Source organism: Littorina saxatilis, linkage group LG6 (assembly GCF_037325665.1).
Source record: "Littorina saxatilis isolate snail1 linkage group LG6, US_GU_Lsax_2.0, whole genome shotgun sequence".
Classification (NCBI taxonomy): Eukaryota; Metazoa; Mollusca; class Gastropoda; order Littorinimorpha; family Littorinidae; genus Littorina; species Littorina saxatilis.
This window is the reverse complement of record NC_090250.1, coordinates 11,719,299-11,736,946: the sequence shown is the minus strand read 5'-3', so window position 1 is coordinate 11,736,946 and position 17,648 is coordinate 11,719,299. Positions and strand designations below refer to the sequence as shown.

Below are 17,648 nucleotides of genomic sequence, written 5' to 3'. Positions count from 1 at the left end.
TCCACAGGGCGAGATGATTATGCAGGACCGTCTGGAAAAGGAACGGGCGGATGCCAAAAACTCAGTGGAGGAGTATGTGTATGACATGCGTGACAAGCTGGGCAATGAGTATGAGGACTACATGCTTGAAGAGGTGAGAAGATGATTGTCATTCTTACACCGACTTGGAAGACCTTTCCTCCCTGTCTTAGAATTAAAGTTGGTGGTTTCTATTTTTGTTCGTTTGTTTGAGTTCCACTGAGTTGACACCTGTTGCATCTTTGGCAGAAAACATGTAGATGTTTGCATTTCTGACACCTAGCTAAAACGCAGTAAGGTAAGGCACTTTTCACACTTGGCGTCTCAAAAGTGGCCTGTCAGATAGCCTGTCAATTAGACCGTCAGTTGTGATAAATTGCATGCCTTGACGGGTCATATAATTGACCTTGATTAAATTACATATGCTTACTCCGAATCACATATAGCATTTGACACAGTCTGAGATGCTAGGTACTGAAAACGCTTACCCATCTAACCAATTAAAGGGAAGCAACCCCATCACCAAAAAGGCAAACGGACATGGTAACGGACCGGTATCCCGGGAGTTACCTCCCATCTAGTGGATACTACGTCACTTCCTACCACACCAACTCATACTTCTTTCAGCAGCCTTACAGAGAGGTTGTGGTATTTTTGCGCTCTGTGGCTACCTTGTGTGAGTTCGCTCACCTGCCGGCCACGTTACTCGTCTTCTCCCGTGCGGGCTCCTTTGGGTGAGCTCTTTCTTGTTTATTAACTTGTTCGCTGGTGTGTTGCTGAATTTTTCGTCCTTTTTGGACTTGTTTATGGGTCATTCTCAGAAATGGTGGTACAGTGAGAGTGAGAGGGGTGACACATTTGAAATCATGAAAAAGTAAATTAAAATTATTTCTACCACGACTTTTTTCATCTGAATCTATTCCTGAGACATTAAAGCATTGTTGTATGTCAATAAAAATGGTTTCTATACGTTGGTGTTGTTTCTACTACGTTCTTACCAGTTCCATTTAACTTTGCATACCATGCTAATTATTCAGTAAAAAACTTTATACCATCAAGGTTATACCTCTATGTGGAATAGCCCGGTAAGTGTGCTATCCCCTATAGCCCGGGCGTTTCCCGCCAAAAGGGCAGGCGCCTCTATCGCCTATAGCCCGGCGACGTCATAGTGACGTCATAGAGATGTACAGGCGCCTCTATACGCCTATAGCCCGGCGACGTCATAGTGACGTCATAGAGATGTAACCTGCGCATGCGCCAACGGCAAGCTGATCATAAAACTCTTACTGACAAACACAGCAGACGTGTATTCAGTGCCCTCTCGCTAATAAGGAAGGATTTTCGTTCAGTCACGGATGTGTGGGACTTTTGAGACGCTACACTCTCCAGTTTGAAGCCTGTTCTTCGTGGGATCGGACAGTGTCGTCGTATGAAGGGAAGTGTTTGAAATTTTCTTGCTTTTCTAAAAGAAAACAAAGATATTCTATACGCTTCTTTTCAGCCATCTTGTTGTTTATCCGGTTTTCTATTTAGATCTAGATCTAATTTGTAAAGAAAACCTTGAGAGTTCTAACTTACCTTATTGTTTGTAGGTCATTTAGAATAGTGTCTCCTTTTGTTTTCTCTCTTTTGTCTTCCTTAACTTTGTTTCGGTAGATAAATTACTCCCCTTTCGGGGCTGTTAGAGTTAACCAGGAGATATTTTCTCTCTTATAATTCTCTTGAGTGAATCAACACTTTAGTTAATTCATTCAGCTCCCACTATGAGCGACCAACAGGCCGGGGGCTTAGAAGGGGTTTCCTCTTCTCAGCACTTGTCCTCGCGAGAGCAGTCTGGGAGTCCGAATTACCGCTTTGCGCAACGCTCGGGACACACAGGCAAGTTTACTAGAAACAACCCTGATGCACCCAAGAAGCGCTCGCATAAGCGTAAAGGTTCTGCTCCCCTCTCCCTTCCGGAGTCTGGGGGAGATAGAACCACGGTCTCTGAGAAGACCGACCGGTCACGGAAGAGGACCAAGGTCTCTCGTCCTACAACGGGCGATCTCTCCCAGAGACAGGTTCTTGAGTCCATGTTCAGTGCCGAACTGAACAAGGCTAACAAGTACCTTACTGGGCCTGGAACACGTGACGGGGCACATGGCCTGTCGGACCCCAACCCTCTCGGGACGGGTAATGACAGTGCCCCGTCCACCGTTCAACCGGGCGAGTCTACCGCGGATTCCGCACTCCGAGATTATATCGGAGTGCGCGAAGTTGCACTGACCAGCCCTCCCCCTGGGTTCGCTTTCATGCCGATAGCCTACCCAGAGGCAGCCTTGAACGTTCCGGGCCCCTCACCTCTGAAAGTTTGTCCGGGCGGCAAACATGACGAGGTGAGTGGTTGCTCCCTAGCGTGTGTACAGGACGATGCTTCCCCCACTATGGAGGAAACACCGTCCACGCAATACGCAGGGCAACACGCTGCTTTCTCGCAGAGCACAGACCTGGAGCGGCCAGCTGCAGGTTTAGCTCATAACGAGAGTAGCGGCACCCCTTTCGTCCCCGGGCCCGTACGGTTGCCTTCCTACTTTGCGGGGAGAGCAACCGACGGACATGTTGTCTTGCCTCCGGGCTTCAACGCCCGGGTTGATGTTAGGTCCGCTCACGGGGAGACCCTAGCCAGGTCGCCCCGGAGCGGTGGCGGCGCAGCACCCAGTAGCCACGCCCGGCAGGCCAAACCGGGCACCGGCGAAAGGACTGTTGCCACCCTGGATGAGCGGACCTACCCCCTGAGGGTAGCGTTTGGTACCCAGGGTCCCGGTACCACCCTCGTTGAGAGACACGGGTCTTCACTGAAGCCCAGTTCTCGTGTTCTTTCCGCTTCGCTCGGACTTGGCGGTCCGAGACCCACCGGTTACGGTCCACGTACCGAAACTTCCTTCAGTACCGGACTTAGTGACTCGGGCGCAGGTTTTAGAGGTGGAGAGCAGACCTGGGATCGGAGGCCTGCCTCTACCTTTAAAATTAGCGGACATCGGATTGAACCAACGTCGGGAGGGTATTCGGATGAACAGCACCCCTCTTCCTCTCAGAGAGAGCCGGTTTCGAGCCTTACTCAAACCACTCCGATCTCTCAGGAGAGACTAGCGGCGCTGTTGAAGCTGGTAGATGAGTTGAAGGAGACTGAGTATCTTGATCAACACACTACCTCTTCCGGCCCAGCTCCATCAGCACTTCAACATTCTGACCCGAGTTTTTCTCAGGGTCAGTCGTTGAGCGAGACACGGGCACCCAGGAACTTACCTTCTCAAGGGCAGTTCCTAGGTCAATACGTGGAGTCTCAGCTGAACAGAGCGGGCACCTCGGTGTTTTCGGACGTCTCTTCCTCTAGTGAGGAAGATTCAGATGATCCCATGGAGAGCGGGCTCGGTTATACGGGCTTTCCCGGCACAGGAATTCCCATAGGGTCGCTGCCTTTTCAGGCACACACCCCTCAACTCCCCCGCTCTTCTCAGACGATCCGTGTCCCACAACACGACCCGTCTCCCGAGGACACAATACGACCGGTACAGACCGACCCTGAAGTCGTGACCACACGGTCTTTGGGACCTATTCTCAATTCGTTTCGGGATGACCTGATTTCGACCTTGGTCGAGAAGCTTCACTCTTCTCACCCCTTATCCTCCACTACCCTAGCCGGTGACAGTGGAAACAAACCGGGGGGAAAGGTTACTAGGGACATCGCACCGGACGAGTCGGAGGGTATCACCCACCACCAACAACTATTAGCCGCTCTGAGACCCTTCTCGGACTTCATAGTCGAGAAATCGTCTCTCTCTCTTGAGGCTCGTCAGCTTCAAGCTGACAGAAGTGGCTTAGGCAATTTTGAACAACACTCTGCCAAACTCGGGTTCAGCCCTCACCCTATTCTTGCCGCCTCTCTAGAGGACAGCGAAAAGATTCTGCGTTCCTCAGGGCCTCTCAACAACCGTAAGGTGTCAGACGCCCCTGTCAGGAACGAGGTCCCCACGTTTCAACATGCCCGAGAGGCTGGGTCTTTCGTGCCTTTCGAGGTTAAGGCACCTCTGGACATTCTGCCAGAACTGCTACCCTTCATGCCTTGCAGCCGACCCGCGGCCTCGGATTTGAACATGATTCCTGAATCCAAGAAAGCCGTTCCGGTGTCAGGTATCAACCTCACTACCAAGACCTTTCAGGACATTCAGACCTCTCTCTCCCAGGTCGTTCAAGGTCTTTCGACTGCTATGTCTCTGCAGAAACTCCTCTTCGACATACTGGGTACTCACTCGGTTCGGAGGGACGCCCGTACCTTTCAGTTTCACACGCAGCCCATCGACACGACCCTGGTTGGCAGTACATTCGCGCTACTCGGTTTGCAGCTCAGTAACCAGATCAGCCGCGCTGTCAACCTTAGGGTACAGTCAGAGGCCCTTTTCCGGGACCACTTCCTGGCGTCTTCTATTTTCAAACCTCAGGAGGTGCGCGTCCTACGCAACTCTCCTCTCGCGCGAGACTCACTTTTCGAAGCCAACCTCGTGAAAGTACTGGCGGACAAGACAATCGAGGACGCGAAGGCCGAGTCCTACCTTCGTTCCATCCGCCAGGGCTTTCAGGGGGGTCAGCCCAGCTCTCGGAGATCAAAGCAGAAGTCTAAGAAAAACAAGTCTTCTGCTGGTTCTCATACCACTCCCGGCACCCAGCAACACTCTGTTGCACCTCATTCTGTGTCACAACAGAATTCCAAGGGTAAGGGGAAAAACAAGAGACAGGGCTCCAAGCACTCCCAGTCCTCTCACACTAAGACTGCTTCTACCAAGAAACAGTCTTTTCAGTGAGCCCCGATCGCCCCTGTCAGCACGTACCGGACCCTGCTGCGGGCTCCCTGCACCGCCACTTAGACGAGTGGTTGCGGTCAGTGGACAACGGTCACGTGCTCAGAATAGTGCGATCGGGGTATCAGATTCAGTTCACTTCTCCTCCTCCTCTTTCCCCTTTTCCTATCAGCTTTGGAGCTCCCAAGAACCAGATCAAGTTCTCCGTTCTTGCTCAGGAAGTTGCCAATCTGTTGGAGAAGGGAGCCATACGCCTTGCGGACGTGACATGCCCGGGCTTCTACGCCCACCTATTCACGGTACCCAAGAAGTCGGGGGGCTTTCGTCCTGTCCTCGACCTTTCAGCCCTGAACACGTTCATTTTAAGGGCCAAGTTCAAGATGGAGACCACCTCGTCCCTCAGACTAGCCCTTCGCCCCGGCGATTGGGCTACGTCTCTCGATCTGAGAGACGCTTACTTCCATGTCTCCATGGCGGAGAACATGAAGAAGTTCCTCCGATTCGTATGGCAGGGCAGGACGTTCGAGTTCAACGTCCTCCCTTTCGGTCTGTCTACAGCTCCTCTCGTCTTCACGTCTATCGTGAAGGAGCTAGCGGCTCTCGTACGAATCGACGGAATCCGCCTAAGGACTTATCTCGACGACTGGCTCACGCTGGCGTCAAACTTCTCAGATTGTCTGATTCACTCAGACACCGTTCTGCAGACCACTTCTCGGCTGGGGTTTCAAGTCAACTTCTTGAAGTCAGAACTTACCCCAAGCCAACAGTTCCTCTACCTAGGCATGTGGTTCGACACGGTGCGGTTCACAGTGGCCCCTTCCTCGGAGCGCCTGACAGCTTTCAGGCAAAAGAGAGACCTTCTTCTCAGCCTCCCGAGAGCCACCCACCGTCAGCTCTTGGAGCTACTCGGTATGATGGAGTCCTTCTCAAACCTGCTCCCCCTGGGTCGTCTTTTCAAGAGACCCCTGCAGAGAGAGATTCGCAAACGGACCCAGAAACCGCCTCTTTACGAGGAAGTCATTCCCTTGGGTCAGTGGTTCATCATCGCCCTTTCACAGTGGCTGAACCACTCGTGGCTTCACAGCTCAGTACCCATCCAGACTCCAACATCAGTGATGTCTCTCTTCACAGATGCCTCAAAGACGGGATGGGGAGCACATGTCTCCCCGTCCGGTCAGGAGTTTGCGGGCACGTGGTCACGAGCAGAGTCCAAACTCCACATAAACCTGTTAGAGATGGAGGCAGTCTTTCGCACTCTTCAGTGCCTAGCCCCGTCTCTCACAGGGAAATCCATCACCATTCACGGGGACAACCAGACTTGCCTGTCCTACCTCAAGAAGCAGGGGGGCACGGTCTCCCTCTCCCTATCCCTCAAAGCAGAGGAGATCCTTCTCTGGTGTTGGAAACGTCAGATCACACTTTCGGTTCGCTTTGTTCCAGGGAAGCTGAACGCGATAGCGGATCAGTTGAGCCGAGGGAAGCAGGTCCTGCCTACAGAGTGGACAATCGTTCACCAAGCCCTTCACAAAGTTTGGTGTCGATGGTTCAAACCACTCATCGACCTCTTCGCGACCAAGTACACCACTCGGCTACCGATGTACGTGTCCCCGGTTCACGACGATCAAGCCTTCAAGGTCGACGCGCTAGCGTTTCCGTGGGGGGGACTACAGGCCTACGCCTATCCCCCGACATCTCTCTTGCCACAAGTACTAGCCAAGTACAGGCAAGAGAGACCCACACTGATTTTGGTTACGCCCTTTTGGCCAACCAGCGCGTGGTTCCCAGAGCTAAAAAGCCTTTCCTGCGAGGAACCGCTTCCTCTAGCACTGCCAGAAGGACAGCTCGTTCAACCACGCTCCGGAATCGCCCACCCGCGCGTCGACATTCTCAAACTGACCGCATGGAAGTTATGCGGTCAGGACTGCACTCACAAGGCTTGAACAAATCTGTAATACCTCTCATGCTCGGGGCTAAGAGGACTACTACGGACAACCTATACAACTACCGATGGGTTGAATGGGCGGGGTTTGCCAGAAAAGAGAAGTTTGACCCTCTTCATCCTTCAGCTATCGAGCTAGCCAATTTCCTGGGCTACCTGCACGCGTCGCGAAAGCTTTGCGCAGGCACGCTGGCCGGCTATAGATCGGCTATCACCAATACTATCTCAGCCTCCACTGGGAAGTACCCGGTTCACCTTTCTGACACTCCCCTCATCAGGAACCTCCTAGACGGGATTAAGAACATTTCTGTCTTGAAACCCAACGTCTTCCCTCAATGGGACGTTTTCCTGGTACTCAGGGTACTCAGAGGCTCGTTCTTCGAACCCTTGGAAAACATCTCGTTAACGTTGCTCACTTGGAAGACGGTGTTCCTGATAGCTTTGGCCTCCTCCAGGCGAGTCAGCGGCATCCACGCACTCAGCGGTTTAGGAGGAGACATCGCCTTCGGCAGAGAGCAGAATCCCGACTCGGTGTCTATCTGCTTTCTACCGGAATTCCGAGCGAAGAATCAGAGTTCCGACTCCTTTTCTCCGGTTATCAAGATCCCTGCCTTGAATAACTGGTTATCCTCTGATGATGAGGATCTTTTGTTGTGTCCTGTTAGAGCTCTCAAGGTTTACCTTAAAAGGACCGAACCTTTCCGTGGCACTAAACGAAGACTTTTCATTTCGCTCAACCGGCTATATAGCAAGGATATCGCTGTGGGAACGATAGCGCGGTGGTTAACATCTTGTGTTAAATTCTGTTACGAAAAGACTGACACTCCCATCGTACACACACTGCGCGCTCACGAGATCAGAGCTATCAGCACTTCCTTGGCACTGGTTAGGGGAGTCAGCTTGGCTCAGATCATGAGCGCTGCCTACTGGAGAAGCGAATCTACCTTCACCAGTTTCTACCTCAGACACTACTCTTCCCTCCGGACCGACAACACCTTTGGGATAGACAAAGTGGTGGTAGCACAGGCAGCAACTTCCTTATAGGTACGTACTGGGTATATTTTTAATACTACGTTCTGCCTTAAGGATTACAATAGCTATCTTTTGTGCCAATGAAGATAGCTATCGATCTAGCACGGGTTTTTAGGCTGTAGTTACTTAATTTTCTTCAGTCTGATTTCCCACCTTCCAGGATGGTATTCGTGCAAAGTTAAATGGAACTGGTAAGAACGTAGTAGAATGTAGAGATTCTTATTAATCTCTCTTTCTACAAGTACTTACCAGTTCCATTTAACAAAGACTCCCTCCCGACCTCCCCTTAATCAGACCTTGGTTTTGGGGTCATGGGACCTGAGTTTTATGATCAGCTTGCCGTTGGCGCATGCGCAGGTTACATCTCTATGACGTCACTATGACGTCGCCGGGCTATAGGCGTATAGAGGCGCCTGAACATCTCTATGACGTCACTATGACGTCGCCGGGCTATAGGCGATAGAGGCGCCTGCCCTTTTGGCGGGAAACGCCCGGGCTATAGGGGATAGCACACTTACCGGGCTATTCCACATAGAGGTATAACCTTGATGGTATAAAGTTTTTTACTGAATAATTAGCATGGTATGCAAAGTTAAATGGAACTGGTAAGTACTTGTAGAAAGAGAGATTAATAAGAATCTCTACATTTTGTGTGCTTTTCAATTGCGAAGTTCGTCCGTTTCCGGATCGCCGAAGCGTTGCACGACTTTCGTGATCAACAATATGTTCAGTCTCATGGCTAAATGCAAACATGCAAACACCAACAAATTACTGCAATCGACAGTCAGGAGTTCAGTCTTCGACGTAGCAACACATCTTTGCAAAAACTCACGCTGAATTTGAAGTTACGGGCTTCGAACAAAAAATTATGAATGTGGTAACTCATCGTATCCAGACTCGACACGCGAACATCGGACAGCAATGTGCTCCATGACTTTGCCACATCACGGCTATTTTTAGCTCTTTGGCGCACAGGAAGTTCGAACAAGAAAATAGTCCTTTGAATCACAGCCAAATATTCACAGAAAACACCAGAATCATATCATTTGCTGAAACTCATGGCGTCGTTTCCTGACCTACGTTACGACTGAAGATGGTTTTTACTTAATTGTCGAGCCTGCAAAGCTTTGTCACAAACTTACACACCGCGGATGGCGACAATGTAGTGTCGGAAGGATATCGAGTGCAAACAGTCTCTCAAAGCGCGAAGTTTAGCGGAACAAAGCAGCCAAGAAGTTTTCGTATCCTCTGATCGTCGATGTTCGACATTCATCAAGTACTTAAAAATGGGTAATCTGAATGCAACAGGAACTTTCAACAAATACAGCAAACTCTGACGAATTGTGTTTTGTGTAGTTATTTTGGGTCAGACGGGTTTTGCCGGCAGGAAAGGCCAAACAGTGCAGATTCATGTCTGTCGCACAGGAACCGAAAGTGGTTCAAGCATTTCGTTTCTGTGTTGCGACATTCACCTTAGTTTTGTTCCAAATGTCATTTTTTTACCAATATTAGTTGAAGTCCTTACCTTTCATAACTAGAATGTGTTGGGTAGAACACAAAAATACTGCAGAACTGATAAAAAATGCACAAAGGATTGAAGGCTTAGGTGGTTTAAAGTTGGAATTTGGTTTCCATGTTACAACATTCATCACGTAAATACAACACTTTAAAACGTCTCTTATTCAGCAACCAATTACTCTTTTTGTCTAATTTTTGCATTATTCTGTATAGCAAACAATAGACTTCATAGTAAAAACAATTATTTTGTATTTCTTGTATGTAACACTTTGTACCACCATTTCTGAGAATGACCCTTATCAGCGACGTTCAGCGTGGTCGCCATTTGCATTTTGGTCATTTTTGTGACTTTGATATTTTGGCGTGTTTACCTTAGTCTGCTTACTCTAGTAGTTTGCAGGAGTTGGTAGGTTGTTGTTCTTTGAACTTTTAGTGTTACTGAGTTTCTGTCCGTTCGGACGTTTGTATTTTCAGTAAATTTTTGCATTGTTTTCGTTTGTTGTTAGTCAGCATGGCTGACGCCGATAAACGTAAAGGAAAGGCCGATGTGAAGGGTAAAATTAAACCTAAATCGTCCTCTGTTTCTAAGCCTGTGGTTGTTGTCTCGGACGAGGCACGCAACACGTTGCTTTCTGTGAACATTTCGCCTCCTAGTGCTAGTTCTGCTCGTTCTAGTGCTCATGTTGTTTCTCCGCCGTCGTTGACTCAGGAGCATGGTGCTCTTGTTTCGACGTTGATTAAATCTCTCGTGCCAGAGATTCGCCTTTTAGTTAAGGATGAGTTGCAGCGCTCGGCAGGTTCTGGCAGCGCTGCGTTTCCGGCAGCGGTGGGGGATGTCCAGTCTCTAGCTTCCGTGGTCATGCCTTCCGCTTCCGGAGTTCAGGTTCCGGCCTCGGCGGTTTCCGCCTACACAAGTAAGTTGAACTGGTCCGACGGCCCTGGTGAGGCGACGGGACGGTCCCTTTTGGGACACCTTTCGCCTGGGCAGTCTCACTATCTGCACTCTGCTGGTCGGCCAACTCCTCCTGCTTCAGGCTTGGATGTTGTTGATCAGCAGCGGCGGCTTGCGGCCAGCTCGACGTTTCCGCCTGTTACAGGACCGGATTTCGTTGACTGGTAGCGGCGGCCGTTTCCGGCTTCGGTCGGAAACACGGTTCCTCCCTCACCTGGTCGCTTCGGCTACGGTGACGGGGGGGATCACGGACTGGCCTACGGGCAGCACGGCTTCCGGCCACAGTCCTCGTGGTCGTCGCTTCCGCCCCCGGCGGTTGTGACTTCCGCGTTTCCGGCTTCGGCCGGATTTGCTGTCCCTCTTCCGAGCACTTCCTCTTGGATGCCGGAGAGGGAACAACAGCGCTCGGCTTTTGCACTTCCGGTGCTTCCGCCGGAGCAGGTGGCCGCTCACCCTCAGGGGTTGTCGGCTTCCGCCCACCCTCTTCCGGCAGGTTCAGATGGACTTCCGACTTCATCCTTTCCGTTTGGTCAAGGGATAAGTCGGGATGACGTCCGGCGGCAAGGATTTCCGGTTTCCGGTTACCCTGTGCTTCCTTCTGCCGGCGGAGGGAGTGACTTTGGTCATGGTCCTTCGGTTGACCACTCTGATATGCAATCAGTGGTTAGCGAAGAGACTGGCGTCGGGTTTCCGGCTAAGCTCAGGTCTTTACTTGCAGCTGCAGCGGAAATTACGTCTCGCTACTTCCCTGAGGGGGCATCGGTGACGGCGGCTTCCTCTTCTGGTGCCCCGTCCGCTATGGCAGACTTCCTTCCGGTGAGGGAGGATTCTTCCTCCTTCCGCTTTGCGGAATCACCGTCTGTGGCTTACCACCTTTCAGCCTCCATCTTGGGGCAGATGGAGTCCATGGCTCTCTTGGTTCCTCTGGGCAGGGTTCACAAACGGCCTTTTCAGTTGGCACTGAAGCCATATGTGGTCTCTTCTTGGGTGGACTGGGACGCCCTTGTCCCTCTCCAGGGATGGTTCCAGTCCGCGACCCTTCCGTGGTTGGACACGGGTTGGGTCTGCAGGGGTTCCGATCACTCTCCCCCCCCCCCCCCCCCCCCAGACTTGGATCTCTTCACGGATGCTTCCTTGCTGGGGTGGGGAGCACACACGGACCTACGCACGGCGTCAGGTCTGTGGTCGACGGAACAGAGCCTGTGGCACATCAACTTGCTGGAGCTAGAAGCTGTGGCTCTAGCTCTGGTCGAGTTTCTGCCCTCCCTGCAGGCCAAACATGTTCGTCTGTTTACAGACAACACGACAGTGGCGGCCTATCTCAACAAGCAGGGAGGCTCGCGGTCCCCGTCTCTCTCGGACAGGACCTGCGAGATTCTGTAGTGGTGTGCTCAACACCGCATCTTGATCTCGGCCAGGTACCTTCCAGGGAGGCTGAACACTCTGGCGGACGCTCTCAGTCGCTCCGACAGGGTGCTTCTGTCCGAGTGGACTATCACTCACGGGGCACTGCTTCGCCTTTGGGCCCAAGTCCAAAAGCCTCTGGTAGACCTGTTTGCCACAAGGTACTCAAAGAGACTTCCGGTGTTCGTCTCGCCATTCCCGGATCCTCAGGCTTGGCGAGTGGACGCTTTGGACATTCCCTGGACGGGTCTGGAGGCGTACGCCTTCCCGCCTTTCCCATTACTCAGCAGAGTAATTCGAAAGGCGGAGCTGGAGGGGCCGGCACTTCTTCTGGTCGCCCCCCTTTGGCCGTCGCAGGTCTGGTTCCCAGACCTGCTTCGTCTCGCCCTCGGGCCTCCCATTCCTCTCTCACTCGTGAGAGGGGAACTCGTGCAGGCCGAACAGGTGTTCCACACGAGGAGCCCAGTCTTCTGAAGCTTCACGTGTGGAGGTTGTTCGGGACTCACTGAGGCGCTCAGGAGCGTCTTCCTTGACGCTGGACCTGGTGGGCCGCTCTCATAGGGCGTCCACTGCGTCTGGGTACGCCTCGCACTGGAAGGCCTGGGCCACCTGGTGTTCGACGAGAGGGGTGAGTCCGGTTGCGCCTCGCACGATGCAGGTCGCCAACCACCTCTCTTTCCTTTTTTCGCAAGGCGCTTCTGTTTCCTCGTTGAGGGTTCGGCGCTCCGCGATTTCTGCAACGCTTAAACAGATTGGTAGGTTTGTTAATGTTGCGGGTGTCATTGCAGCAGTTATTAAGGGTGCTGCTCTTCAGCAAGCCAGGACCAGAGTCCCTACTCCCAAGTGGGATCTTTTCCTGGTTTTGGAGTTTTTACGTTCCTCGGATTTCGAGCCTTTGCAGGGGGCTAGCCTTTACAACCTGACTCGAAAGACTCTCTTTTTGCTCTTATTGGCTACGGCCCGACGGGGTAGCGAGGTCCGCGCTCTGTCGGGTCTGCCAGGAGATGTCTCTTTTGAGTCAGATGGCTCAGTGTCCCTGCACTTCCGCCCTGACTTTCTGGCCAAGAATCAGGCTCCGGGGCAGGCCTCTCCGTTGGTTAGAGTTAAGGCTCTGACCAACGCGTTGGCTCCGGATGATCCTGATCTGGTCAATTGTCCGGTTAGGGCACTCCGTTTGTATTTAGCTCGCACTCAGCCTGTGCGAGCTAGTTCTCAGAAGCTGTTATTTCTCTCACTTTTGACTCCCGAAAGACATTTCTAAAGTAACGTTGGCCCGGTGGGTGTCGTCTCTCATAAGGCAAGCTTATGTTTGGAGCCACGCAAATAGGGGGGGGGGGCGTTGCCTGCCTTTCCCCTGGACTCGGCTCGAGCCCATGAGACTAGGGCTTGGGCGTCGTCTCTCGCGGTGCTACGCTCCAAGCGGCTGGACGATGTTTTGTCCACTGCTTATTGGCGTTCCGAAGATATATTCATAAACTATTATCTTCGGGACGTCTCTGCTCTTCGCCAGGACGGCTCACGCGGGCTTCCTGCTCTCGTTGCAGCCGGCCAGGTTCTGGCCAGGATGTGATGGTGAGTTTGATTTATTTCTTGCCCACCGCCATGTTGATGTTATCTGCTATATGTGATTCGGAGTAAGCATATGTAATTTAATGGAACATTTCTAAGTAAATTTTCATTTGATTAATATACTTACCCGAATCACCCCGCTATGGTTTTTAGCTTTCTGAAAGCCGTATGAGTTGGTGTGGTAGGAAGTGACGTAGTATCCACTAGATGGGAGGTAACTCCCAGGATACCGGTCCGTTACCATGGCTACGTTTGCCTTTTTGGTGATGGGGTTGCTTCCCTTTGATTGGTTAGATGGGTAAGCGTTTTCAGTACCTAGCATCTCAGACTGTGTCAAATGCTATATGTGATTCGGGTAAGTATATTAATCAAATGAAAATTTACTTAGAAATTTTCCAATATGGCACGTGGCAGAATTGGCTTTGTGGCAGGTGCGCTCTTTTTTATATTTAGTCAAGTTTTGACTAAATATTTTAACATCGAGGGGGAATCGAAACGAGGGTCGTGGTGTATGTGCGTGTGTGTGTGCGTGTGTGTGTGTGTCTCTGTGTGTGTGTGTGTGTGTGTGTGTAGAGCGATTCAGACTAAACTACTGGACCGATCTTTATGAAATTTGACATGAGAGTTCCTGGGTATGAAATCCCCGAACGTTTTTTTCATTTTTTTGATAAATGTCTTTGATGACGTCACATCCGGCTTTTCGTGAAAGTTGAGGCGGCACTGTCACGCCCTCATTTTTCAACCAAATTGGTTGAAATTTTGGTCAAGTACTCTTCGACGAAGCCCGGGGTTCGGTATTGCATTTCAGCTTGGTGGCTTAAAAATTAATTAATGACTTTGGTCATTAAAAATCTGAAAATTGTAAAAAAAAATAAAAATTTATAAAACGATCCAAATTTACGTTTATCTTATTCTCCATCATTTGCTGATTCCAAAAACATATAAATATGTTATATTCGGATTAAAAACAAGCTCTGAAAATTAAATATATAAAAATTATTATCAAAATTTTTTTTTCGAAATCAATTTAAAAACAATTTCATCTTATTCCTTGTCGGTTCCTGATTCCAAAAATATATAGATATGATATGTTTGGATTAAAAACACGCTCAGAAAGTTAAAACGAAGAGAGGTACAGAAAAGCGTGCTATCCTTCTCAGCGCAACGAATACCCCGCTCTTCTTGTCAATTCCACGTGCACTGCCTTTGCCATGAGCGGTGGACTGACGATGCTACGAGTATACGGTCTTGCTGAAAAATGGCATTGCGTTCAGTTTCATTCTGTGAGTTCGACAGCTACTTGACTAAATATTGTATTTTCGCCTTACGCGACTTGTTTTTGTTTGCTGGCCGCTTGTACTTCTCAGTTATCTTATGCATTGTTGTGACTCGTGGCTGGTCGACTTGTTTGACAGTTTTGACGTGTAGACATTTTTCATGCCTAACCTTTTATTTGAAGTCAGGACATTTGGACTTTTCATCCAGGTCAAAATGACCTTTCGTCTCCCTAGTCTCGGAAGAACAGGGGGGGGGGGGGGGGGGGGGGTCCAAGTCCAAATCAATAAACGTTCTTGTTCACGGAGTGACAGCCCAACAGATGAGTTAAAAAAAAAAAAAATTGCATCTGAAAAGGTTGGTCACGGTTTTTTGAGGGGGTCTAAGCATGTCATTTTCGATATAGTGGAATTCCCCTGTATACGCACATGGGTGAAACTAGTCTGTCAATTGACAGATTTCCGTTCAATTGACAAAATAAAATTCCGTCAATCCAAAATTTTGACCCCAAAAAATAAATGTTTACTCGTGGCGATGTTAGCAAAACTGGTTTGAACTGCTGACGTGATCCAGTTTCAGCTTTCGGTTTGACCGGAAGTACTCTTTTGTGTAAAAATACAGCCCGCATCCTGTGGTTGAAAACATCATGGGAGTCGGACTTTCAAGCCGCTTAATTTCTCTGACAGCGAAGAAAAGGCTCAATTACAAAAGGAAGATGCTTTTTTTTTAGTGTTTCGACGGGCCAATGAAGTGATGAAATAATTTAAGCATTGAAGATGTTTTAAGTATAAACGCTTCCACAGCGAACAAACGGGATTGGTTAGAAGAAAACAGCCTGCTGTTTCGGAAGTGGCTTCAGAATCTTGATACACCCTGACATTTGTCTACCATATGCTCCAAAGTGATAAATTCTGGAATTATCGGGAAGAATATGCACGCGCAAGAAGCAAACACCACAGGTAAATTGGGTGGCTAAGTGGTAACGCACTTGCGCTCGGAAGCGAGAGGTTGCGAGTTCGCCCTGGGTCAGGGCGTTAGCAATTTTCTGTCCCCTTTCCTAACCTAGGTGGTGGGTTCAAGTGCTATAGGCTCCAAGCCAGCTAGGCCTACCGTGCACCCCCCTCAGGATCCAGCTTCAGTAGGCTAGATATATTCATTGGGGTCTACTGAACACGTTTTGACAAGTTCGCCACGAAAAAACTCATTCCCACTACTACTTATGTCCCTTTGTTTAAGGGTACCCCCTCGAACGCTAAATTTATCTGTGAAATCACAACAATGCACAGCTGCAATAAATGAACAGAGAACCGCTTTTTTGAAATTAAAACAGTTAAGTTGATCATTAATCTTGTAAAAAATACCTATTACAGTGTTCAGTGTTTGATAGGTTGGCTGTAGTGATGCTTGATAGGCGCGAACCCTCATTTTCACAGTACGCAAAGCTTGTCAACTTTGATGAGTAAAAGGTTTCAACAAATTTGGGTTCTCTGTTTCCTTTTTTAGAAACTACAATGCCTTTTGATAATTTCAAGCCACATTTGGAATTCCTGAGAGGATTTGTTGCGACACTAGATGAGATATTTCTCCCCTACCCCCTAAACGTGAAATTTTAGGAAAATGTCCAAAAAAAAATTTCTTCAAATATTCATGATAACTTCTCACTGTTTTCCAATCAAATAACAAAAGTAATCACATTGACGACCAAAACAGTTCATTTATCCATCTTTTAACAGAACTACAACATTATTATTGTCTTTTTAAGACTACAATGTAAAAAATAAAACAAAATGTTCAGATATAGACATCAATTCTCTTACATATAGTGCTCTTGCTTCATAGTTTCCATATTGCAGAATTTTAGTCATAAATGCAAATGTCTCATGAATCAATTTTAGCTTTATAGAATTAACATGAAAAAGTCATTGCAAAAAACTCTGTCAACTTTTCTTTCACACACACACACACACACACACATACACACACACACACACACATGACACACACACACACACACACACACACACGCACACGCACACACACAATCTTAAGACTGTTTTTGGAGCAAGAAAGGACAAGTTCGTCCGATTCACAGTCAGATTCATATTCAAGTGAATCGCCCAGTCCATTAAGGAACAGTGTTGCCTCCTTCTCCTTCTATCCTTCCTCGTGAACCTCGGTGAGCAAGCTATCAACAATTGTCTGTGAAAGAACCAACTCTTCATTTTCTTCAGTCCAAAGAGGCTTAAGGATTCCATTGTTCAGCATCCTTCCATGACTATCAGTGCCGAATCTCTGGGAGTGGCAGGTGAGCGCGCTTCCATGTGGCTGTCTGGTAGTTGGCCCTTCTTGTATGTTGTTTGGGGCTTTTGTGGCATAGAAGGCGCTGACTGAGTCACAGCCAGTAAAGGCGAATAGAGAAAGCAAGACGGAACAGTGAGGTCGCGGGAGTTCTTCTGCAAGGGCAGCAATAATGAGCAAACGTTACCTATTTGTTTTGCCCGTGTCAAAGAGCAATGTGATTTTTCCTAGCTGGCCAGCATAATGCAAGAGAATGAAGAACACGTCGCTGTATGGACTCTTTACTTTGATGGTCTTGTAGCCTTTTTGAAGGCCACACTGGCAGTACACGATGATTCTTGAGTCCGTTTCTTCTTGGCTGGATGTGAGATCATTCAGTAGTTACCTTTCTGTCTTGATGCCACCAGATGACGTGAGCGTGTATGCCTTGCCCTCGCTGACCAGAACAACATTCCTGCCTTTGAGTTTGTCTGCCATGGCATCCCTGCTCCAAACCTCCAACAGAAATCTTATGAATTGCGACTTTTTTCCTGTCATTTGACAAGAAGGCTGCCCAGTCACCCGGTCTCTTCATGCTGTCTCCAGAACCCCTCATCTGTGCTCCAGACGAAATCTGTTGTCTTTGCAAGAACTCACAGACTTGCAAGCAGATCTGTCGAAACTGCCTTGTTGGTACCTGAGCCATTCACAAAGGCTAGAAGACCATCAAACAAAGAGCCCAGACAGCGACGTGTTCTTCATTCTCTTGCATTATGATGGCCAACTAGGAGAAATCACATTGCTCTTTGACACGAGCAAAGCAAATAGG

The 17,648-nt window shown here is 49.3% G+C and overlaps 1 protein-coding gene across 1 annotated transcript in view; it reads left to right on the top strand.

The window, feature by feature from the left end:
- Positions 1-17,648, top strand: part of LOC138968510 (heat shock 70 kDa protein 4-like) — a 137,346-nt gene that overhangs the window by 92,833 nt on the left and 26,865 nt on the right. Inside the window, exon 14 of the mRNA XM_070341081.1 lies at positions 8-133. Coding sequence (XP_070197182.1) covers positions 8-133 — 126 coding nt within the window. The remainder of the gene's footprint in view (positions 1-7; positions 134-17,648) is intronic.